Source organism: Protomyctophum bolini (genome assembly GCF_963924005.1).
Source record: "Protomyctophum bolini genome assembly, chromosome: 5".
NCBI lineage: Eukaryota > Metazoa > Chordata > Actinopteri > Myctophiformes > Myctophidae > Protomyctophum > Protomyctophum bolini.
Genome location: NC_137866.1, coordinates 20,736,336 through 20,763,241, shown reverse-complemented (window position 1 = coordinate 20,763,241; position 26,906 = coordinate 20,736,336). Strand labels below are relative to the sequence as shown.

The window sequence follows — 26,906 nt, the reverse complement described above, 5'->3', positions numbered from 1 at the left end:
ACACACACACACACACACACACACACACACACACACACACACACACACACACACACACACACACACAGTCATTCAATCATTTCATTCTGTGCCTAATTCTCTGTCTCTCCTCCCCACTCAGACACACCCAGGCTGGCGCACCTGCAGCAGATTCCCCTAATTGTCCTCTGCTGCAGCCCTCTGCTATAAAAGCCAGCCAGCTCAGTGTCAAGGCAGACACAGACCCAGCAACAACTCAGTCCCAATACCATGTCAATACTTTTTCCAGTAAAATTAATTTAGTTCAGTTTGGCCTGGAGATGGCCGGCAGTCATAGTTTTCGTTATTAGTAGAGTAGAGTAGAGATTATTTATTTTGGTCATTATAACAAATGAACAGTGCCTGCTTTTTTTCTTTGCAAAAGAAACAGACCAAAAAGGTGTAGGCTGAAGCCTAAGCTTATAGAGTGTCGCAGTCCCTCCCCCTTTCAGAACGACGAGTGGCCCAGGAAATGAAATGCAATGCATTTCTCCCATAGGATTTTCTTTAAGTATTTATTTAAAGACGGTTATGCCGCGGACAAAGCCAACTCGGATCGTGACAAATCATGACAATGAACACAATGTTTTGGGCCGATCAAATAATTTATAAGAAGAAAAACAAAACAAATAGTGTTGTCTCCTGCCTTTATTTTCTTCTTTCTAATGATTTGATCGGCCCAAAATATTGTGTTCATTGTCATGATTTGTCACGATCCGAGTTGGCTTTGTCCACGGCATAACCGTCTTTACATCAATGTTCTATAATGTATCTACTATTTATAGAACATTGATATGTTTGTGTTATGTTTTGTGTTTTGTTTTGTTGTTTTTGTAGTTAGTTAGTTATATCTAAAGCATAATGTATGAGTATGACTTTGGGCAAGGTTTCAGTCTGATCGGAGCCCATTTGACTTCCACTATAAAATGATAGACTCCTGCAGAGCCACAATGTAAAAAAAACAAAACACGAACAAATAAATGAACGACATCCGTCCCCTCACCTGTCAACGGTGGGCCCAGCAGCACCGGAGCGCACTCCACGATGGTGACCAGGCCCACGGCCGAGGAGAACCTCTGGGCTCCCACCAGGTCCATCAGCGTCTCGAACAGCACCGAGCTCAGCCAGCCGAACGCAAAGCCAAAGAAGATGGCGTAGATGATGAAGCCGGTGTAGTCAGTCGTCACTGGCACGCACAGGTGGCACACGCCGTTGTAGAGGACGGAGGCGGCGAAGAAATACTGGATCCTGGGGCGCACCCACTTGGTGTTGGCGAGCAGGCCCATGGAGGGCCGCGCGAACATGTCCACGAAGGCCAGGACGGACAGCAGGAAGGCGGCCTTGTTCTTCTCGATGCCCTCGCTCTTGGCGTAGTTGGAGAGGAAGACGAGCGGCGAGAAGAGGCCGAAGAACATGAAGACGTTGCCGAAGAGGTAGAGCAGGAAGCCGCGGTGCTTGAACAGCGTCAGGTCGATGAAGCCGTTGACGGTCTGGAAGCAGGTCTTCTTGGGCTGCGGCTCGCCGGGCGCCGAGATGGCGCTCTTGGGCGGCTGGGGCTTGGGCCCGATGGGGCGCATGAGGGCGCCGGCCACGCAGCAGTTGAAGAGGAGCCCCCCGAGGATGAGGAAGCTGCCTCGCCAGCCGAAGAAGTCGAACAGCCAGGAGTTGAGAGGCGACAGCGTGGACAGGAACACGGGGCTGCCGGCCATGGCTATGCCGTTGGCGATGGGCCGCTTCTCGAAGAAGTACTTGCCGATCATGGTGAGGGCCGGGTTCAAGTTGAACGCCAGGCCCAGACCTGGAGGAGATGGAGGAGAAAAATAACAGATGGGGGGGGGGTTTGCATGAGGATCTGACGCATGCTACATGCTACATTATTTAGAACTACTACTACGTGGTTGCGAACGCAACCACGTTCATGTCTGTCTGTTTGTGTGTCACGCTATAACACCACCCGCCCGCCACCAGAGGGTGCAGCTGTATCACACACAAAACACACACACAAAAACTTAACTTGAAAGAAACTTAAAGAAAAAACTTTAAAAACAAAACTTAACTTAAAAATAACTTTTAAAAAACTTGAAGAAAACAAAAAAAACAAAAAAAAAACAGGCACGCACACATACTCACTAAAAAAATACTTTAAAAAAGTAACTTTAAAAAAATATCTTAAATAAACCTTAAAAAAGTATGTAATTTATTCTAATTGTTGTTATTGCAATTCACGAGCTGTGTTCACACGCCTTTTATTGAAGCTGGAGTTAAAAAAAGGTCCTATACTGACCTCCCACCACTCCGATGAAGAAGTACAGCTCCGACAGGGAGTTGCAGAAGGAAGCAGCGATCAGCCCCGATCCCGCCAGACAGCCGCCCAGGATGATTATCGGTCGGCTGCCGAATTTGTTCACAAGTATACTGCTGATTGGACCTGGAAGAGAAAACAGAGAGGGGAGTTGAATATGATTATACATATACCATGGATCTATACGAATCACGATGTGAACATTATTGTTTGCTGCCATAATCCCATTCTGGACGGGAACCCCTTTTGGTGTTTTAACTAAGCATTATGTTATACTTTAGCTATTGAAAAATAGCAGATCTACAAGCTTGTAGGTCTGCTATTTTTGAAAAATCGTGAAAATGCGCCACAAATCTTTGAATATATATTCTTTCAGAGCGAACGTTTATTTTATTTCAACGTCAGGCCTAAATGGGTTATTGAGATGCAAATCAACAAGGACTGACGGTGGGGTTACTGTAACTGCCTCTGTGCCAGTCAGCGCAGTATTTCTGAGTTATTTATTTAGGTAGGAACCAAAGATCTCTAAGGCGGAACCTTTGTCCTTTATTCGCTCGTTTCCGTAAGTACGTATTCTAGCGTAACACTCTCCAAGAAAGTCCGCAGATTTAGTACATGTTTCTCAGTGTATATTGCATCTGCAAGCTAGTTCATAGCATCAAGATAGACAATCATACAGAGTAATACCAAGCTACACAATTCTCCTCATACAATGCAGCTACTAAGGTACAGTTTGCTGACGTTTTGTGTGTTTTGTATTGAATTGTTGGATGTTGTTAAACAGCTAAGGGCTAACAAGTAATTTGCTGCAGTCAATTATATGTTGGGCTGTAGTTTGTCAGATTGGTCTTTGTGTTTAATGTGGATTATGTAACCAAGGTTCATTTGTGTATACAGTAATTGAAAGTGACGACATTATCAAGACAATGTTGAGAGATTACTGTATGTGTTTGTTTATTATTTTGACTAGTGATTATTGTATTTGTGTACATGTTTTTTGATTACAGTTTTCACGGTCTGGATGAACCAAATAAATCCTGCCAGTAAATTAAAAACTCGTTGCTGTCGTCTGTACTGAGGGAATTACAGTTACACTGTCACACAGCCAGAGTGCATTTATCACTGAGCAACGAAACCAACATACAGGATTGTAACTAACTCTGAACCATTCCCATTGTTCACCTGCAGGTGGAGGTATAGGGCAAAGAAAAACTAAAAAGGTAAGAGAGGGAAGCCAGTGTTTCCTAAACTTTTTCATGTCAAGTACCCCCAAATTGACATTATCCCACGGACCCCCCATTTGAAAAGACATGCCAGGGACCCCCATAATGAAGATTTGTACGCCTCTAACAGTGATTCTCAACCAGTTTAGGACCCCCCCCCCCCCAGTTTGACATGTATCAGTCTACGGACCCCCATTTAATGGCATTTCTATCTCTGGGACGCCAATTTATATTGTAAAATCAATGTTAATTGAACTCTGAGAGTGTACAAATGGACCCGTTATGTCCATTTGGTTCCAAACTATCAGCTGGTTACCCCCTGGAACTCCCTCAACCACTGAGCTAGAGCAATAGGCCACAAAAAAGGTGACGGTGGAGGTGAAGAAAAGACAGTTCTGAATGTGTGTCTGACTGATGCTGCCTGAACTGCTTCATGAGTTGAACATTATGCATGATGCAATGGTGAATGAATGGTAATAGTCACTGTCAAAACCTTGTCCAAACCTTAAGTGATACTTTTCAGGAAATTGGGGAAAAGAGAATCTGTGTTCCAAATGACCCAATGTATAGTTATTATTTAGTCAGAATTAATTGATTCATTAATTGACGCTTTCACTTGTTAAATATTTATAAAACTCACTCTTTTGCTTCCTTTACATAAAAAAATAAATAAAAAAGATCAGCTGTTTTTGCTACTTTTGTGTGGAGAAAACATCAAAAGTTGAAATATGGACATACCGTTTCTGCTAAACCGCAACATTAACGGTATGTCCACATTTCAGGGGGGTATAACCCATTTTTTGTCCATATTTCAGGGGTGTACAACTCATTGTTTGGAAAAGACAAGGAACGTAAGGTGCTAATGTTCTTACTGCTATGTATAGGTTGTAAAAACAATGTATTGTTTGTGAGTCTGTAAAAGCCAGTGGCTTTTGGCATATTGCATATTGTATGACCTTATTCACGCCTCAGGCTGCCTCTGACTTTAGTCAGACAGGCAGTCAAGGTGGTGCGTCAAAGTTGATGTTTCTACTTATTATTATTATTATTATTATTTCTTTTCTGAGTCTGATCGTTAATAAGCTTGATTGTCGTGGGAGGTAACGGTTTAGCAATCTAGTGCCAGTGACTTTGTGGCCACAAAGCCACTTACCATGTGGCCTGACGTCTAAATTTAAAATAAATCTTGAGAACAGTGGTTCTCAATATTTCATGTCAAGGACCCCAAACATTGCAATATTGTAAAATGTAATATGCCGCCGACCCCCATCTGAAAATATGTTGTTCCAGGGACCCTCCAGAAGCAAAAAACTCTGAAAGAATATATATTCAAAGGTTTGAGGCACATTTTCACGATTTTTCAAAAATAGCAGACCTACAAGCTCGTAGCGCGCCACTCTTTTTCAATAGCTGAAGTATAACGTAATCCTTTAAAACACCAAAAGGGGTTCCCGCCCCAAATTGGGTTTTAATAAAATGGTTCTAATCAGAAGCCTGATGGTCTACAGTACAAACATTCTACTATGTTTTGCTTTCCTTTGAGGTTTGGCCAATCGGTCAATACACTATTAATGAATTGCATTTTTATAGCGCTTTTCAAGTGCTCAAAGCGCTTCACAATGGTTCATTCATTCATACATTGGGAGGTGAAGCGGCGAACAGTCGACGCCAGCGTCCTCACTTCCCACATTCACACACCAACGGTGGCGAGCTCACACCGACCAACTCATTGATTTTGCACAAAGAAGAATAGGATAATTCCAAGTGTAGAAGCCATGCATGTCAGCATAACACCTTCACCAGATGTTCTGTAAGTCCACCAGTCCTACCAATAGGTGTTGTGCAAGAATGAAGTTTCATACAAGTGTACACTACAGTAAATGGGACAGTTGCATGGATGCAATGTAGTGCGCGCTGTATTGTAGTATTTTGGTAGAAGACGAACGGATAAACGACTCCATACAGCCACTCTCCAATACACCCCCCATTCAAGCCAGCCATTCATTGCCATTCCTCAAGAGTATACTGTTGGTTGGAATCTATGTAGGCTTAAATCCCTTGGAGATCTGCCCTCGAAATTTGTATACCAACCACATTAGCAGAGGCACGCACATGTGTACGGCTGCGTGCATGTACAAAATACCTACAGTAGGCCTACCTCTATAGGACATGGCAAGGCAAGGTTATTGCCATGTAATAGAGGCAGGCCCGGATTAGCAATGGAATTTAGTAGAGCTTAACCCTGTAACACCCAGAGTTTAACACCCAATTTATTATTAGTATTATTTGTATGTGTGCTTTTTTTCACCTATAAACGTCATCATTGATGTTCATTGCAATGCCATTGGTCATGATATTTGCATATAAATACCCCCCACAGAGGCTGAAATTCACACAAATTAAAAATCTCTGGGCTCTTTTTTTTAAACCTATGACCTTTGACCTTTAACCCTGATAAAAGTAAGTAAAATAACTGTTTCTTTTGTGATCATTAGAATGTCTCGAACATGTTTTATTCATTATTGTTAAAGATATCCCCCAAATGTAAATTATTCATTTATTATTATTATTTTAATAATTATTATAAATGTGCATAAAATGTGCAAATAAATAAATGTATATTTTTTTTTACATAATTTCCTCTGATAAGTCCTAGTAGTAAAAAGTAGTAGTAAGGTTGAAATCTGTTTTTTTGCAAGTAGAAATCTATCCGGGTTTTACAGGGTTAAGCTCTGGGGCCCGCAGCTTGCAGGGCTCCCTGTGTTGACAGACAATTTAAAATTGTTGCTTCCGTCGAAACCGTATTCATATAGTCACCGATTCCAATGTAACACAACACAGGAACCCCCAGCTAGTGTTTTTGGTCGTCCAACAGTTTCTCAACCACTCGGTGGGAGAGGAGGCTCGAAGATAGCAGATACAGCGTTGGGGGAGCAGCCTTATTATATAACTATGGGAGCAGCCGGCGATAGTGCTGGCGGCGTCCTGAACGCACGCACGCTCATTCACTTGGGCGTGTGAACGCAAAAAAGTGTCGTTCTTAATTGTGTTGCACGCACGCGAAGCGCGCATGCAGGGCCGGATTTTGTCCTAATTTCGCTGTAATTTTGGGGTACCCAGCCCCCCCAAAAGACAAAGGCAGACAGGCAGACAGGCAGACAGACTAGTCGCTGAATGCAGGCTGCCATGCACAGCGACATTGGCAGGGGTTTCCACAGCTACCCCACAACACAGCGTCACTGTCATTGAGAGCAGAAGCTCTCAATGTTTTAACCATAATACTAAATAAAAATAAAAATAAAATTAAAATTGAAATAAAATACACCCTAGCCCCAATGGTAAGTCCGCCTCTGCGTGCACGCATGAAGCCTTTTGATTTGGTGTCGCTCCAGGGCCCTATCGGAGGGGTTGATTCGGCACTGCCTATAGAGGCAACCTAGGCACGGTATTATTATTACTAATAACAATACGCTTTATTTGTACAGCACGTTTCATACAAAAATGCAGCGCAGATTGCAAAATAAAACAAAACGTAATCCGTGTGTCATTGTGAGTGCGTAGCACAATGGTGACTTGGCTGCTTGCCAGTTGCCATGTCTGGTGTGACGGGGTTGTTGCAGGCAGCACAACGTTTCCAAGTGCCACTGACACCATGAATAGAAAGGAGCCATACTGTACATTATGTGGCTTTGATGGTACAGTATGTACTGTATGCCAAACACACACACACACACACACACACACACACACACACGACATTCATGACACCCTAACAAATGTACCCCGACACATTTAGACCAGAGGATTATTCTAAAAACACCTTCTAAATTCTGTTTTCTAGAAAAACTTTCTGTAGCAGTAGGAAACATGAAATAATAATGTAATATTGTTAACCCATTCTGGACGGGAACCTGTTTTCGGTTTTAACTAAGCATGATTTAGCTATTGAAAAATAGCAGATCTACAAGCTCATAGCGCGCCATGAGCTTGTAGGTCTGCTATTTTTGAAAAATCGTGAAAATGTGGCACAAATCTTTGAATAATATATATTCTTTCAAAAGACTTTTTATTTATTTCGACGTCAGGCCTAAATGGGTTTTAAAGCCTTTGGCGTTTACTTGGAGAAAGGAATAAAAAATAAAAAAATCTGCTACAGAGAGATAAATATAGCAACATGACGTAAGACAGGTTCCTGGTGTTCCTGGTATAAACACGTATAGGTTAGAACAGGTTAAAATGGGCTAACTCTGAGAGTGTAAAGATGCAGCCCCATTTTAAACTCTTATTTTATAATGAACACTGCAATCACTATAGAGACTCGTGAGGCCTCGTTCACACGTAGCAAACACCAATCAAGCAAATGTTTGGTCGGTTTTTTTAGTTTTTTTGGGGGGGGCACCATAATGCTTTTCCAATGGGAGTCACATGGTTTGATCAAACATTCGTGTTTGATTGATGATTGCTGGTGGTGTTCTGCCACTCCCCCCCATCAAACAAAAATGTTTGGTCAAACCATGTGACTCCCATTGGAAAAGCATTGTGGTGGCCGCCCAAAAAAAACGACCAAACATTTGCTTGATTGGTGTTTGGTACGTGTGAATGAATGAGGCCTTTACACAACTCCTCTATGGCAGTGGAATTCCTGGTGAGAGAGCTGTTGCCAAGTGGACAAAAAAGGGAACTCGCAGTGAGTCTACACCCCCCCCCCCCCCCCCCCCCCACACACACACACACACACACAGAGAAACAGCAAAGCGACACACAAGTGTGTCCTTAGTGACGCACAAACACGCGTACAGGGACACAAATCATTTGTGACAGTCTTTATTGTGGTCTGGCATGAAGAGACAAAGGGGGCAGTGATCGGTGTTCTCTGAGATATTACATAAACAATTAGTTCTCGCCATCTCCCACTCTCTCTCTCTCTTTGTGTGAGAGAGAGAGAGAGAGAGAGAGAGAGGACAGCCAGGAGTGCAGTGGCGAGAGGAGAGAGAGCAGCACATGCGGCTCTGTCGCCAAAAAAAAGGATCATGACCCGGTTTCGGAAAATAAAATGTTTCAGCTGTGACACTACTGTGTTCCCAAATTTTGCAGTGATGCTCATAATGTATGTTGTATAATTTGTAGCTGAACTTGCTGACAGATTCTACATGACACCTTGACTCTGTTCTAATCGTGTATTCTACATTCTACAACAGGTCGTTAAGAGGAAGCAATCTGATTTTCTAGCCGTGGATCAAACCAGCACCGTTCACCACCTAATCAAAACAAAGAATTCAGCCGCTGTTTTCCCAGAGCGCTAGCAAACTCAGTGGCTAGGCTAGCTAGTTTTTTGGGTCATTTGTGGTCGTAGTGACTTCATTTAAAAAAGCGATTTTCTTAGTTTTAAGGGCAACTGTTGTAGAATTGCAATATTACACGAGAGGGTGTTTGCGGAACTCGACTTCGTCTCGTTCCTGACCGCATCACTGTCGTGGCAATAATCACATTAAACAACACCCTCTCGTGTAATATTGCTTAAGTCAGACACAATGTACTACCATATTATTATATAATAAAATCAAATTATGAGGAATACAGAGGAATCCAAATAGACGAAGAACAGGTGACGAGTCAGAGAGGAATAAAACAAATATGATAAGAGCATTGATATACTTTGTGTTGCTCTCTCCAATAACTGATTGATTGATTGAAATATTTATTAACAGTTTGCAGAATTACAGTACATTTCAAGCACAAACTCAATACAAAGACTGAGTGGACGACCCAATTAAGCATTACACTTGTTTACAAGAGGGTCCACCATTTTCAATTCATCAAAACATTTAGAGACGTACAAATAGACACTTCTATATAGCCAAAGAACAGAACAGGAATTCTGACAGACAGGGTTATCCCTGGCAAAGATCAGGCATATTCCTCCAACACGTCAAAAAAAAAAGTTAAAATAATAGCGTGCTGGTGGATATCCACACGCACACTATTATTTTAACCTTTATTTTTTATCAGAATGTCTTTGTTCAGGCAATCAGATCACCATAACAAATGCACCAGGGGGTGCCAACCCTGCCTGTAAGAAGATCTCTTTGTTCTCTTGATTGCCACCTTGACCTTTGAGCTTTTTTTGGACCCAAAAGATAATCATCTCTTCGGGACAGCATACTAATTATTGTTTTCATGAAAGTCAAACAACACATTCTTGATTTTGACCTTGATCTTTGACCTTTTTCGACACAAAAGCAAATCATTTAGTTGGCCCTTCTTTCTAAATTTCCCGAAAATCTACACATCTGACCAACAAACCAACATTGCATACTGTAACATAATGTGTGCATAAATCTAACAATAGGCTACTTCATAGGCTGCTGGCTTGAGTAATTAAAAACCTCAAGGAAAAATGGAATCCCGGAAGCATGAGTTCAAGTCCGTTGCTCTCCCCTTGTCCCCCATATATGGGGACTAGGTTGGTGGAGGGTGTGTAGAGCCCAGGATCACATTAGATGATTGACACAGGGGTGAAAAATGGGTTACAAAATCGTGGGATAAAAAATATATTTTTAGAAAAATGGAATCCCTACTGTATGTGACCGTTTCTCATAAATGTATTTTTCGGTTGAATTGCATCCTTCACATGTTCAGCAATTTGTCTTCTATAGGCTCTATTCTTAACCCATTTTAGTGCGGGAACCCCTTTTGGTGTTTTAAACATTGTTATAATTTAGCTATTGAAAAATAGCAGATCTGCAAGCTCATAGCGCGCCACCGAGTGGCGCGCTACGAGCTTGTAGGTCTGCTATTTTTGAAAAAACGTGAAAATGTGCCTGAAATCTTTGAATATATGTTCTTTCAGAGAGAGTTTTTAACTCAAATCTTTGCTACAGAGAGGGTCCCTGGAACTACATATTTTCAGATGGGAGTCGGCGGCCAATGTCATATATATTTGGGGTTCCTTGACATGAATATGTTTGAGAACAACTGACATAGAAACATGGGGTTTTTAATAAAACTGTCAGGATTTAGAAGACTTTTTTTTTAATTATTTCGACGTCAGGCCTAAATGGGTGTGCTTCCAACTTAGTACTCTGTACTGTACTGTACTACTCCATACTGTACTGTACTCCTCCCTGGCCTCTGTGTGTGTGTGTGTGTGTGTGTGTGTGTGTGTGCGCAAAACAGTATTATAAACCATAGCGGTAAAAACCAAATAATATTAAATATCACTTTGTGTGCTACAGTTAATTTAGTTGCACTACAACCAGCTTTAGCAATTAGGAGTCATTTCAGGTTTCACTCAAATCTAATCTGGAAAAAAAACTACCGCTATTCTGGATGCTTGATGATTAGCAGTGGCCTTTATGTACTGTACCATAAAGACACATGAAGACTAAGATAATTTCCGTCCCTCCCACGGACTGAGCCTTATCATAACATAGCCAGATATTATATTGCGCGCACACACCTTGGCTTGTACAGCCGACGACCGCGAGACCATGGAGACATTGTGTGCTCTAACTGTCTGAGAGTGACAGCAAAGTCACCCTGAGACACTAGTAGCACGAAAGGGGAAATCATGCTCAGTTGGGGCCCTATAGCTCGCAAAGCAGGGTAATCTGTCGATTGGTCTAAAATGCACTGGGCTGTAAACTGAGTGCAGGCTGAGGGGAAATCTCTGTCTCACTCGGAAACACTCCCCCAGTACAAGAGCATTAACACGTACTGTAACCACAAGCCACTACAGTCACTCTCCACAGTCAGGGCTTCATGTGCACGTTGCATGCTTGAAGAACAAAGAAGACCAAAGTTCAAAAGGACGTAGACGTGCCCCGTCACCTGTAATACCTCTCAACAAAAACGCTGATTCTATGTTCTATGTTTGTTTTTTTTTACATCGTTTGATATAATTCAATTATTTAAAAAGTAAGACCTGGGACATAATGGGTCCTGGGTGTTTAATTTAAATTACCCATATGGCATTTTCTTACTTATATTTGTTTGTTTGCTTCTGGTGTTTGTATTTTTTTTGTTTTATCTCCTACTTTGTTGTGTGAAATCTAAAACTTAATAAACATTGAGTCTTTAAAAAAGTCCAGTGTTTTAACCCATTATATACCCATACATACTGTATGGGCATATCTGTCAAATCGGTTCTGGACAACCACCTTATCTGACCGGCTTCATGCTAAAAAAGGTGTTTGCTGAAGTCAAAACAAAAGCCCATGGTTTAAATATGGCAGGATATCACTTTAAGACTCAAGGTAAACACAGGTTTCAGAAACGGTGGTCAAATATAATTCTCTCTCTCTCTCTCTCTCTCTCTCTCTCTCTCTCTCTCTCATTCCTGTTTGCACTGCATGGTGTCTCCGCTCTGCAGCTTACTGTGGTTGTATACTGCCCCAGTATGAAATCCAAAAATCCCATCACATTTTCGTGACCCTGACATAAAGTCTACTAGGCTGTGTGTGTGTTCTGGCCCAGTATCTCCTCTTTGGTTAAGTCAGCTTCCTATCCGTCCTTCTCTGAGTTTTTAGTTGTGAATGAGCGAGCATTTGCTCATTCGTGCGTATATACGCTCTGCGCTGATGTGAGAATGCGAGACGGGCATGCATGCCCACAGACTGACATCATCAACTGCGCGACTCACAAAAGCAACCTTGTGCCCTTTGCAGAGGAGAATGGCAGAGGGCCCAGCCCATGGGTATGCACAATGGCATGCTGCGTCCAAATAAGAGTATTGTTTTACATCCACATCCATCCACTCTCCACGTGAGGAGAACATGAACAGACTGTGGACTGTTGCTATTCAAACAACTGTGACATCTGACTATGGCGTCAATGACTGCTATTCTGCTTCACCTCCTAATCATCATTCCCATTCCATGCGAGCGTATCATGCTGAACAGAGTGCAGGGCAATGAAAACAGGCAGCCTGCTCTGCTTGGAGCAGGTCGAATGAATCGGCGAAAAAGGATGTGCGCTATACACACAGTGCTCAGGGAGAGAGAAGGGTTGATTTTGTGCTAATTCATCTAAAAGCAGATATAACCTGCTCTAATGCTTTAGCTAGGGCGCCCGAGCTGGTGAACTTGGGAAACTTTGTGACAACTGCTGAAAGTTGTACCATTAACAACCAATATATATATAATATCCTATACTATAATTCACTCAATGTCTGTCTGAATGAATGAATGTCTGAAACACTGTCGTAGCTCCTCACTGCCTGTGCACCAATAATTTTGCATGACAAACACTCCTTGAGCTATAAAGGGCATAGGGCCGTTATCACAAATGTGATGAGGTCATCACAAATGTGATGAGGTCATCACAAATTTGATGAGGTCATCATCACATTTGGGCACATTTGGGCAAGTGGCTATATGGCCGAATTTAGCATAAGGAGTGTTTTTCGGGCAAAACTAATGCTTGGAATGGATTCAGAATCATGAAAACCCCCTAGTTTGACACAAATAATGTAATTTTTGCCTTATATAATGGTATCCCAACTTTAAGCAACTAGCTGTCACAACGTTTCCCACGGTCGACGGCTCGGGCGCCCTAGCTAAACCATTAGAGCATGCCATGGGCTACATCTGTGCAAAATGTGGCGCTTTTAGACGAATCAGCGCAAAATATCCCTATAGGCCCGGACTAACAGTAAAATCCAGTGCTGTGCGCTAAAACAAGCCGATTCAAAGCTCTCAACGTGTGAGCTTGTAGATCTGATATTATCAGTTTGCGACACTGGTGGTGACACCCCCCCGCCCCCCACGACTATGTATAAATCAGGCTTTCATTTAACTCTGAGAGTGTTAACGACGACTGACCCAAGTGAGTCCATACTAAATAAGAACGCAGAGAGATGTGTTGGTGAGAGCAAACCAAATAATCCATTTAGGATTAGGGAGAGTTAGGAGAGAGATACAAAACCACGGCAAGGGAGGAGTCGTCATTCTAAAGTGATTACGGACAAAGCAATGTCCACTCCCTCAGCCTCCCACACATAACCCTGGTTCAAATAGTGGATAACGGACTTCCTGTGCGTGCGTGTGTGCGTGCGACCCGTGCGTGCATATGTGTGTGTGTGTGTGTGTGTGTGTGTGTGACAGATTCACTTATGCTCAGTCAGTGTAGGAGAGACCCGTGTAAGTTTACACGCTTTAACCACTTGAACCCTAGCATCCCTACTCTTTTTTTTTTTTAAGATTTATTTCTGTGCTTTTTAGGCCTTTATTATTGATAGTGGATAGTAGGTAGACATGAGGAAATGGCGGGAGAGAGATGGGGAGTGACAAGCAGCTAAGGCTTGGATTGGCAGCCTAGATGCCCAGCATCATCTCTATTCTGGGGGGGACAGTCGTCCCAAAATAGCCAATTATCCTACAAGCTCACAGCACGTTGCAACCTCTATGGTTGCAACACAGGTTGCAACGTTCAACAGGTTGTGAGCTGGTAGATCGGCAATTTTGCCTTTATATCATTCGTGTATCGAATTGTGTGACATTGTTTGGACAAATCTGTAGGAGTTTTGCCTCCTGGTGGCGCTATAACGGGTCTGTGTGTGAAACATTTGGGGCAGAGGTTCATCTCTGGCATCCAGGGAGTGTATATGTGGACAGTTCCGCTTGAGATCAGGCCAACGGTGCCGGAGATTAGCTGGTCACAGACATGCACACGCACGCACGCACGCACGCACACACACACACGGATACGCAGATGGATACACAGACCATGCCTTTCGGACTGGCGGGGAGACAAATATAGTTTTATTTGGATAATTCTGGTCATGTCTAGATGTAAGAAAACAGTTAGCAAAAGATCCGAAAAGAAGAAGGAAGGGAGGAAATCAGCAAGAGTAAGAAAAATGTTTTTGTTTTGGTTCTGTGTCAGCAGAGAGGAACAAGATAAGATAACGCCTGGTGAGAAACACGAAGCGCCACAAGAAAAGGCCTGCAGACGGTCAGAGACACACAACTCCCACCTTATCTCCAACACCCTCCATCCCTCTCCCTTCCCCTCCCCCGGCAGTGGAATGACAGAGGCTATATTTACCTTACACGTGCACACTCAAAAAGCCTCACATATATATGTGAGGCATTTTGAGTGTGCACGTGTAAGGTAAATAGCCTCTCTAGGAATATTATTCCTAAAGACTCAGCGTGCGTGCGCGGCGAGAACAGGCTGGCACAAACCTGCGCTTGCAATAAAGCATATGCCTGGCAGACACTCAAGAGGTTCTCAGAAGTGTCAATGTGGTATTTTTTTTAAACAGGAAGTTATACCCCCTGCACAGTATAAAATGTGTAGTACTGTGTACTGTAACACCCAGGAATCGAACCTGCAGGGTCTCTCCCGTGTGGAAGGCCAACTCTTAACCCACTAATCCAAAGGGATATATCCCATATGATTCAGCGTAGCCTGGCTTTGGTCATATATACTGATAATGTGGATTCACTCTTGGCCTCCTCGGTCTGGACTTCGTCTCATAGTAATAATAATAAATAAATAATAAAGTTATTATAGGCAACTTGAAAAGGGGGCGTCAGCAGTTGACTTGAAGTATACAGACGTCATCTTTTAGGCCCGACGTCGAACAAAACAAAAAAAGTCTTGTGAAAGAATATATATTCAAAGGTTTGTGCCGCATTTTCACGATTTTTCAAAAAATAGCAGACCTACAAGATCGTAGCGCGCCACTCGGTGGCGCTATGAGCTTGTAGATCTGCTATTTTTCAATAGCTAAAGTATAACATAATGCTTAGTTAAAACACCAAAAGGAGTTCCCGTCCAGAATGGGTTAAAAGATAGCACGCTATAAAAAACAAGAAGGTCTGTTTTGGGACTGATCGTTATTTGTCAGAGGTTGGTATGGTGCAGAATGGGGGTGGCCCGGGTGGGTCATCAAATATTTAATTATGACAGTTGCAAATGCATTTGCATTTCACTGCTTGTACATTTCACTGCGATGCAAATTACATCACATTTTAGGCCACGCACGCACGAGCACACGCACACACACACGCACACACACGCACACACACACACACACACACACACGCACACACAAGGTGCAAAACATCTCGGCCATGCCTTTCGGACTGGCGGAGACAAATATAGTTCTATTTGGATAAATATGGTCGTGTCTAGATTTAAGAAAACAGTTAGCGAAAGATCCAAAAGAAGAAGGAAGGGAGGAAATCAGCAAGAGTATAAGAAAAATGCTTATTTTTGTTTTCGTTCTGTGTCAGCACAGAGGAACAAGATAAGCTTATATAGTTAAAACACCGTTCCCGTCCAGAACGGGTTAAAAGTCGCTCCATGTAGGAAGCATGGTCCTTAAGACCCATTCTGGACGGGAACCCCTTTTGGTGTTTTAACTAAGCATTATGTTAGACTTTTTTTTTTTTCAATGAATGTAAACTTTGATCTTTAGTTGGGGAAAACTGCAATGGCATGGAGTGTAAATCCCTGGGCAGAGTGGTCTGGCACTCGTTCAGTTTGAATTATATTTCACTCACCCCAGAGTTGTGGGTGCCTAATCAGAGCCCACTATTCAAAGTGAGACTTTTTTGCTGTGATGTTTGAATCTGTTTGTATAAACTTTCCACGCCGAAGTTCCAGACTAATATCTACACGGTGATATTGGTCTGGTCATGCCAGGCTATACCCCTCCTATTTAAATAACGACCAGTCCCTTATGTTTCTACTTTCTATGTGAGCGGAGCGAGCTATATGTCGGATATTATGTCTATATCTGAAATAACTGGACTGGAGAGCTGTTCTTAAACGTGTTGTGTCGAGGGCATGCCATTGTTGTTTTCATAGTACCGCAGCATGTACACTAGTATGTTGAATCACCATATACACATGGAACAATACATTCACTGTTGTACAGTCACTGATAGACCTGATCGTTTCCTGATTTCTCCAGCTTCCGCATACTCTCTTGCCTATGGGCCAAAGTCCAGACTCATACCGAGGAGGAGGAGGAGGAGGAGGTGTGAGTGAAAGCCAAGCTAATGATTCAGGGGAGATACTAGAGACTATATTGGGCTGAGGTTGTGAGACACTCTGCTACACACTCACCCCCCCCTTTTGACCTCCTCCCAACGGGGGAGGAAACCCGATCCGGGTCAACGTATGGCACCATTGTATAACACCCACTAATCGAACCGAAGTCTTCTGCAAGGAAAAGCTTAACCGCTAGGCTAAAGGGATAGCCCTATGATTCAGTGTGTGTGTGTGTGTGTGTGGGGGGGGGGGCATCAGTTGTGAGCCCACTCTGCTACACTGAGCTAAGTTGGCCCTCTCCCTCTTATTTCACTGGCATTTTGGGATGTTAGGGGACATACATTATTTGCTCTTTTTCTAATGTCACGGGGCAGCCCGTGCCCTATACACACGCACACACACGCACACACACACACACACACACACACACACACTGATTAAGGACATTGCACGCACGCACACACCACACAGACTGCGGGTATAGTGGGGCAGACAGGTCCTATCATATAATGTCAATACTGTTGATGTATGCATTTACAGGATGTACAAATGAAAATGATACACACAGGGAAAACATTCAGTTTATTAACCTGTGTGTTTATTGTAACCTCAGTGTTTGTATGGCCTCTCCAGTGCTGGTACTCTTCTATCGGAATCTGAGCTGCTGCTGAACCAGAGCAGGGCTCGAGCCCATTCAATTTAAGAAGGGGGGGAAGGTGCCAAGTACGGTTGAGGAGTAGGGGTGTTCCAACAATGTCAATTATCAAAGTATGTCTATTATCTGGGGAAATGAATGTAACCCCATATGATGATTAATCTAAAAATAGAACATCTAGGTATGGGGTTACTTATTCAGGTTCAGCTGATATCTGTGAGCTTGTAGATAAGCTGTGTATATTTAATTGCTTCTCTGTGGGTGGTAGGATCCTCTCCTATAAAGGGGAGACTGCAGGCAGAGCTACTGAGCTAGTCAGTTTAGTTATGCTCGGGCAGGCGTCATGCTGACAGCCCAGTGAGAGAGAGCTGCTAGGGCCCATGTCATGGGCATAGCCTAGTGCAGTTTGGTTATTTTTTCCTTTTTCCTACGTTGTGCATTAAGTATTTTTGAGTTCTTTGTTTTGTATTTTGGCCAGTATTATTGTTTTTAACTCAAACTTGTTGTGTCGAGGGCAGCCATTGTTGTTTTCAAAGTACCGCAGCATGTATGTTGAATCCTGTGTGTGTGTGTGTGTGTGTGTGTGTGTGTGTGTGTGTGTGTGTGTGTGTGTGTGTGTGCGCGCACACACGTGCGTGCTTGTGTGTGTGTGTGTGTGTGTGTGTATCTGCACTCACCTCCGGCGTACATGACAGCGAGCATGATGGAGGAGATCCAGGACACCTGGCTGGGCGTGGCGTCAAAGATGATCTCGATGTCCTTGAAGAAGACCGTGATGGACTTGGGGAAGGCGTAGGAGAAGCCGATGGAGATGAAGGCCCCCACCACCACCATCCACCCCCAGCCGCCCTCGGGAGGGGTGTACCCCTGCGGCCCGCCCAGCGCTGGAGGCATGTTGTCGTCCGGTCCGGAAGGGAGATGGAGGATGGGAGGGATAACACAGACGCCGCCGCCGCGCCGAGAGGGAGACCGTCCGAGAGAGACCAGGACTTGTGCACCTAGTGGAGAGAAGAAGGAAATGGGTGAGGTCAAGTTCATTCATATGTCCCAAACTGGGCACTTCGTTTTACAGCAGATATAATAAAAGCTCTCAGACATTACAAACAGTACAACATACATACGTATACATTATCACAAGATACAGATGTTACATTAAATATAAAGTGCAACCTGCAGGGCTAAAGTGCACCGAGTGTAACTACATCTACCTCCTCCTGCTTCCCTTGTTGTTTATTGTTTATAAACCGACTTATTATTCTATTGTTTCCCTTCATCTGGATAAAAAAGGTGTCGGCTAAATTAATGTATTCTAAATTGAAGAGGAGTGGAGAGGAGAGGGAGGGGGAAATAAGTGAGACACAGATGATGCAAGGCAGGCTGGTTAAACTTAACCATTTTCCAGTTCAGTTGCCAAGTGTTACCACGGCCGAGAGGAGGAGGATCTCTGCCCCCCCAAAAGGAATCTGCCATGCAGGCCATATGCCAGCGGACTATAGCAGCAGGCTAGGCTGAATATGCAAACACACCGGGACCCATTCACTTTATGCTAAGATAGACGATGGACCCGAACAAAGTGAACAAAAACAGGCCTTAAAGCAGCTCTGGTGTGAATCGCAGGCCGGCCTCGCCTGGAAATGGAAATGCCATGTAAAATTATTAAAGTATAGAGACCATATTCATGCCATTTTGCTCTGACTTTATATTCACTGGTGGAAAACCCACCCTTCCAAAATATTAAGTATGCGCGGTAACGCTCAATATAGGCCAAACTTCACTGCTATTTATGGTCTGCCCTGAGATCAACTCAGCTACTGTTTGGGCCTTAGATGGTCTCTAGACAAAAGCACATGACAGTTTTCCGAAATACCTCATGTTTCTATATCAGTGGTGCTCAATATTTCATGTGAAGAACCCCCAAAAAATATATGTAATTGGCCGCCGAACCCCCCCCCCCCCCCCCATCTGAAAATATGTTGTTCCAGGGGGCCTCCCCAGAACTCAAAGATTTGAGTTAAAATCTTCTCTTAATAATATACTGTGTAAAGTTGGCCGAGTGGCCAAGGCTCCACAAAGTGACAGACTCCAGCAATATCTTAGGGTGTTTTATTTCCCCCGGCTGCAGTGTATTTACAGTAGAAACACCGGTCTAACAAAACAAAAGAAACACTGAAGACTAAACTTACAAAAGACAGAAAATTACTTGAAAGCAAATTAGGAAACCAAACCCAGAACTTGAGAAACTCTATCAGGCTAAAAAACCCTTCCATCATCAAGGGGGGCCCCCTAGCAGCTCTCCCTGGGTGTTACCTTCTGGTTGCCTCAAGCCCAACTGAACTAACTCACTGCCCCCTGCAGCCTCCCTCTTATACTAGGCAAGACTGTACCAAGGAACAGTTCTGTAATTGGTAACCCACTTAACTCAACATCTGGCTAACCACGGCCCATGAGTTAACGTTGGGCCGTGGATTTTTTTTTATCCTTTATTTACCCAGGGTAGTAGCTGAGCACAAGTGCTCATTTTCAGCAACTATCACAGACAGACAGACACACAGACACACAGACACACACACACACACACACACACACACACACACACACACACACACACACACCAGGAGCTGACCAGTACAACCACAGTCTTATACTGTCGGCCACTAAAGCAGCTCCAGGGGGAGCAGTTGGGGGTTCAGAGCCTTGCTCAAGGGCACTTCAGCGGTGTTTGGTGAGTAATAATAATAATAAAACATTGCATATAGATAGAGCCCTGCTTGTAGTGGCTAATAATGAGCAGCCAGATCAGCGTCTAGACCCAACAGGGCACTTAGATCTGTTGACTGCACTGTAAACAAGTTACAACAAGTGTCCCACTAATCATTACACTCTGTTAGCTGGTAACTGGTTAACTCAGCCCTGAGTCATTACAAGACTCCCTGACATATCCCAGTCTTATAATTGACATTACACGTATATAGCTGCATGGGCTCCACTTCTGACTCCTCCACTTAATTTGCTGACTCTTCACCGTCAAAAAGACAGTTATAACAATAATCACACTTTACTTTAGGCAGCATGAATCCTATAGTCAACCAGCGCAGACTTCAGTTCACACAGACGTACACTAGAAGCCTGCACAGTAGAACATTGTCAGACAGGATCTCTTATGTCTTGTCTAAATGTTGACTGTGTGAGTAATGTGTGTCAGGGTCTGAAATTAACTTTTTTTTTTACCTCACCTGCCCAAACGTCTGTTATTTTTTTCTGACGAACTTACAGGCTTTTTGTGTTGCATAATCATATACTGTGCATTTTATCTGCGTAAAACTTTAAGGGAGAATAAAAACAAAACAAAAACACTAAATAGTTACAGTTTTTCCACGATTGTTAGCACACTGTTGTTAGCAAAACTGTTGTTACGTAGCAAAACTGAAAACCTCACAGACAAAATGCTAAACCCTGACTCTCCTTTTCCATGATGACTCTTTGCCATCAAATCTCTTAACTGTTCCCAATATGTAACTGGTGTTTTCATTTGGTACACACAGCCATATTTTCAAATGACACACACACACACACACACACACACACACACACACACACACACACACACACACACACACACACACACACACACACACACACACACACACACACACACACACACACACACACACACACACACACACACACACACACACCATTCATTCAGTGCACACAACTAAGCGTTTGCTGCACACTACCACAGCATTCACAGCACAATGAAGTGTAAAAATTGAAAACACAATCATAGAAATGGAACACACATGAATGACAATGACTATAATGGAGAGTGAGCCATATTTCTCCTTTTTGCAAAATGACTCAGTGTATAAAGGCTTACTTTGCGCATACTGTAAAGCCCTTTAGACAGGCGACTCACGTCTGGGCAATAATGTAGCCTCGGAAACCCAGACGCTTTTTATTTCCAGGGAGAAAACAAAGTCTGGGTCCGAGTCCACTTCAATTTGGCATAGAGTAGCGCAAACGTCGATCACTCTCTGCTGATTTCTGATCGTCTGCACCTTTGTTAAATTGACGCACACACACACACACACACACACACACACACACACACACACACACACACACACACACACACACACACACACACACACACACACACACACACTCACTCTCCCAGAGCTGCCTATGCCTATAGGAAGTATATAGGTGAGTTCCAGGCTAGGGGCAATATGTGTCCCGGCTCTGTGGGTTTGCGTTCATATACACCTTCTACCTCCAAGTCTGAAAATAACTCCTCAATAGGACTCAGGAAAGGAGAATAAGGTGGAAGGTATCTGTGTTGTTTTCGTCGACTAAAACGAAGACGAAAAATGTTCGTCGACTACCTTTTTTCACTGGCGAAAACCAAATGGAAACTAAGCAATGATGACTGAAACTAAGACTAAAAATGCTGACGATTTCGTCAACAAATAAAAACTAGACTAAAATGTTAGGAAGAGACTAGTGGACAAGAGATCCAGTATAAGTCATTTTACACTTTGTTGCATGCTGAAAATAGCCGATACAAGCTTGTAGAAGTGTCATTACGACGGCATCAAGGCCCGCCGAAATACATTTTAGTCAACTAAATCAACTGTAGATTTAGTCGACTAAAATCTTATGACATTCAGTCGACTAAAACTAGACTACACTAAAACATTCCGGGTGACTAAAATGGACTAAAACTAAAATCAAAATTTGCCACGAAAAACAACACTGGAAGCCTGGAAGGTATATAGAACGTAAGAATGTGGGTGGTCCTGCATGGAACCACTCACGCACTTGACGCAGCCCGGTGGAAGCTCATTTAATGAATTGCATTTTCATAGCGCTTTTCCAAGTGCTCAAAGCGCTTCACAATGGTTCATTCATTCATACATTGGGAGGCGAAGCGGCGAACAGTCGACGCCAGCGTCCTCACTTCCCACATTCACACAGCAATGGTGGCGAGCTCACACACCGACCGACTCATTTTGTCTCAGATGACAATGTAGTCGATTCACTGTGGGTCGTCTATGTGGTCAGGTGTTACCAACAGATTGCTCACCAGACCTGAATGTTTAGAGATTTGAATAGTTGTGTGTTGTATAGGTTGATGCTTTTAGATTTTACGTGATAAGTGTGTGCAACAAGTTAACAACCGAACATTGTCGTGTAGTGTTTGGACAACAAGGTGATGTGTAAGTGACATCAGAGTGTAAAGAAGGAAAGGCAGAGTCTAATGCAGAATAAGGGAGTGTGATGCAGTGGAAATTGTGTCGAGCGATTATTAGGTACAAGTGAAGGTTGTGCAAATTGTTGTGCGTTAACAATCGTGAAAAACTGTAAAAATGATGAGGTCCCACATAGACTATCTATAATAATGTCCAGACAATAAATCTACTCCAACCTTAAGCAATAAACCCTTTCACTCTGTATCCAAGTAGAGATAATTAACTAAATATCAGTATACAGTTATACCACACAAATGTTTATCTATTAACTTCTGTAGCTGTATTACTAGAGAACGCCTTCAGGCCGCCTTATATTATTGTAAATAAGGCGGTCTGCTGTAGTTTAAAAAGAAATAGGCCTGAGGCCAAACTTATTTACTGAGTCACCAATAAAGAATTTGTGATATGTTTTATTAACTACCTCTGAAGGTCGACTGCATGGGCACCAGTTAGTTAGATCACATGCGAGACCAGCATGGTGAAAGCACAGATCTGACAAACACTACATTACCACCGTAGATGAGATGTTGTTGATGGGAACATGAGATCTAGTGCGCCGCCACAAAGTCCACTCACGTGTGCTGTTTTGGCCACCATGATGGCTGATATTTTGTTACAAAACTTACTCACTCTGAGCCATCAATGCTGATTTTTTGTTGCAACAAATTAAGGTCACTAGGTGTTGGGTGGCTTTCGAAACTTTAGACCCTGGGGGAGGGTGTTTGTACAGTTTGTAAGTGTCCCGGAGACATGGATGTTATTGTCTCAACTGTCTACAGCTTTATTATAAGTAACTTTCTCATCTGTTTGGAGCCACTTCAAGACCGTTAGAGCTTAGAGGGAGAGAGACTGACAGAGAGTGAGGGAGTGATTGATTGAGTGATTGAGTGAGTGAGTGAGTGAGTGAGTGAGTGAGTGAGTGAGTGAGGGTGTGAGTGTGTGTGTGTGTGTGTGTGTGTGTGAGTGAGTGAGTGAGTGAGTGTGTGTGCGTATGTTGGAGAGAGTACAGAGAGAGAGAGAGAGAGAGAGAGAGAGACCATCAGAGATCCTGCATATCTCTGATGGTCGTATCTAAATAAAATGTTAAAAATACAAATAATCAATAAAGTAAAGTAGGACCTGTCGCGGGGGTCCTTGACATGAAAAAGGTTGAGCACCACTGACATGGAAACATGGGTTTTTCAGGGAAAGAAATAGGATTTAGAAGCCTTTAAATGGGATAAAGAACAAAAACTGAAAAGAAAGTAAAGTATACTACAATGTTTTACATAACAACAGGGAGTGTACTTCATTACTGTGTCCACCACTGCCTCAGCTGATAGAATATAGGCTACGGCATGTTATTATCATACACCAACACATGTTTGTGTACAACATACACATATGCATATACTGTAGCTCTCCAAAGGTCTGATAGAGAGCACCATTTGAGATGCACGTACATGCACGTACATTGTGAAACTGAAAGGGTCTATTTGTCATCTCAATTTATCTCAGCTCGCCTCAGAAGACTCAAGACTCAAAGACTAATCACCTCAACATACTGTAGCTCTTGGACTTTGGTTGAAAAAACCACTAGGTCTTACTGGTAGGTACCAGTGTAGTAGAAAGTATTTTTGTATTTGTTTAGCAGTCCAAAGTGACACCTTTTAAAAGGACGGGTATAAGGGGTTGCAGGGGAAAACATTTAGACGGTCATAAAACCAAGCGTCAACTTCCACATGATCTTGTTTTAAAGTCACATGACTTTATTTTTAGATAATGCTACTAAAAGCATTCCCAGGGAGAGCTAATGGGCTTATAAGGCAAACAAACAACAGTCTTGATAACAGTCTTTAAAAAGAAATGTTTTAGAAAAGAATGAACTGATCATAAAACCAACATAGTGCATGTATTGTGCAGGCAGCTGTCGTCAAGGAGTTTTCGTTAACCGCTGTTCAAGTCGGCACAGTGGCATTGTACATCCATGTATAAAATATAAAAGTCTGAAATACAATCTCGATGCGTTCTGTGCAAAGTGGGGCAATTGAGGGAGTTTTGTGCACAGTGGGAGATCATGATGAGCTGCTAATTCTCTGTCTGATTGTTTTCTTTGGAAGATGCAGGCTGTCTTACTGTAGCCTGTTCCCCCTTTTGCTCCAACCTAAGTTAGACTTGTAGTCGAGGGTATGTAATGGTTTGTATCACCCAGCAGTGCTCAATAAAGGACTCTTTAAAATCCTCAAACTTTAATTTAGTCACCAAAAGACCCCTATAAGCACCTCCTCAATGGTAGTCTACATGACGTATACCAACAAAAATGACGCACCACACACTGAGGGAGTCAAATGTCAAATGACTGACATCAGACAGGCTACTGTGACCAAAAATTGTGCAAAAACACAACCACAGGCACTTTCACTTCCTCCACCACTGCATGGTGGTGTTGACACAGTAGCTACAGTAACTATAACAGCCGTCAGTGGATATCGCCTGATAACAAGTTGAAGTAACAAGTTCAGCAAATCGCTGTGGTAATTCGGTCATTTGCAAGAGAGAGACACGGGACTGTGTGAGACAAGGCATATCACTATTTAACAGAAGAGCATCCACAATGAATAATAATGTCCTTTCATCTTATTCTCTTTTAGACTTCTTTAGACATTCTTTCTAATGAATTAATTTAACTGAAAGTGAACTGAAACCGATAAGAAAATCTCGTGTTCATGGAAGGAAAGTCCCCCACAGTGGGGCACAGAGCAGCCATTTTGCTACTTCATGGCAGGGTGGAAAGGAAGATTAGAAAGGTTCTGGAGGCCCAAATGGGGGGGAAAGAAGAATTTTAACACAAAAACAAAAATAGCAGACCTACAAGCTCGTAGCGTGCCACTCGGTGGCATTTTTCAATAGCTAAAGCATAACATAATGCTAACACCGAAACGGGTCCCCCCCCCCCCCCCCCACCAAAACAATGACATATTGTGTCAATGATACACAACAATTGTGACATAATTTATCATACGTGATATGAAATGTAATGTGCAGCCTGTGACACAGTAGCAAAGTCTTAGCAAATAAAGTTCTTTAACTTCAACACGGGTAATGTCACATATCATATAAAAGTTAATATTTTATAAAGAATAGATCTGTTGCAGCTGGTTTTGGTTTGGGGGATTCTGATGCAAGTGGTTGCAATTTGCAACCGGGTTTTGTTTTACGAATCATTGGTGTGGACTCATGGGCTTATAATTCTGGCCTATAACCTTCTCTGGGAATTCTGGGACAAATGTGCCTCGTGTTATTTACATATACAGTAGGCCTATTTTGGTGAGCCTTGTGTGTGGTGCACGTCGGCCACTCGTGAGCCTTTAAGCTGTGCTGTGTAGCCCACTTCGCTGAAATCAACAACAACTTCCATCTGCTCTGTCTGCCGTGTCTCACAAACTTTCTTCGGCACTCTCCCAGCTTTTATAGTTTTAACAGTATGGACCAGATACAACAACTTCTTGGAAACCTTTTTTTAATTTATCTGTCCCCAATAAGTCATCCAGGGTGCAAACTGAGGCTCGGCCACTCATGAACCTCACAAACACTTGTGAATGCTCTCACATAACCTTATACACGCGGCCTTACAGCCTATATCTCCAATTGCACATCAATGCCCTGTTTCAAACGTTGGTCTGAATTTACTGCATCTGCAGTCCAGCAACACCGAGATAATAAACAACCTTTCTATCTACAGTATCTCAACTGACCACACGCGTGTTACACAACGCTAGTCGATGTGATCTAAAACACCGCTCACTGACCTGAGATCAGATTCTAAAAATGTCTTCTACATCCTGACAGTTTTCTGAAAAAGCCATGTTTCTATGTCAGTCATTTTTCCAAAAATAGCAGATCTACAAGCTCATAGCGCGCCACCGAGTGGCGCGCTATGAGCTTGTAGATCTGCTATTTTTCAATAGCTAACACCAAAAGGGGTTCCCACCCAAAATGGGTTAAAAACAAGCTATAAAAGTGCTATCCATCACTGAAAACTGTCTTTCCTGTTCCAAAGGAGGAATGTGTTGACTCTGTGAGTTACGGTACTCGGCTTCCCTTCCTGTTTCCTTATAAAAAATCATGGTTGCAGTACGCATCTGGACCAAAATAATGTGATAATAATGTGATAAAGCCGCCTAGGCGCCTATCTTTGGCTAGGCTTGTTACATCGACTTGCGGCGGCATGTGGCTGCAAGAAAGGGGTGGATACCGTTTGATAAAGATGTTCTTTTTCTCTCTCTCTCTCTCTCTCTCAGTCGCTCTGGATTAAATGCCTAAATTGTAAATTGTCTCTCTTTCTCTCTTCTGTTGTCTCCAGAGGGGACGTATTTGATTCTATGTTTTTGAGGCGGGGTGCTACAGGTAATGTTTGTTTTTAGTTCAACGTTTGTTTTTAAAAATGCCATTGACCAATCATTACCTGTCCC

The 26,906-nt window shown here is 42.9% G+C and overlaps 1 protein-coding gene across 2 annotated transcripts in view; it reads right to left on the bottom strand.

Moving 5' to 3' along the window:
- The window catches only part of LOC308316027 (monocarboxylate transporter 1-like), a 48,629-nt gene that overhangs the window by 6,453 nt on the left and 15,270 nt on the right, over positions 1–26,906 (bottom strand). For both annotated transcript variants that reach the window (XM_080764358.1, XM_080764359.1), the window contains exons 2-4: positions 17,881–18,201; positions 2,303–2,446; positions 1,022–1,816 (exon numbers count right to left, since the gene is read on the bottom strand). In XM_080764358.1, coding sequence (XP_080620484.1) covers positions 1,022–1,816; positions 2,303–2,446; positions 17,881–18,097 — 1,156 coding nt within the window. In that variant the 5' untranslated portion in view covers positions 18,098–18,201. The remainder of the gene's footprint in view (positions 1–1,021; positions 1,817–2,302; positions 2,447–17,880; positions 18,202–26,906) is intronic.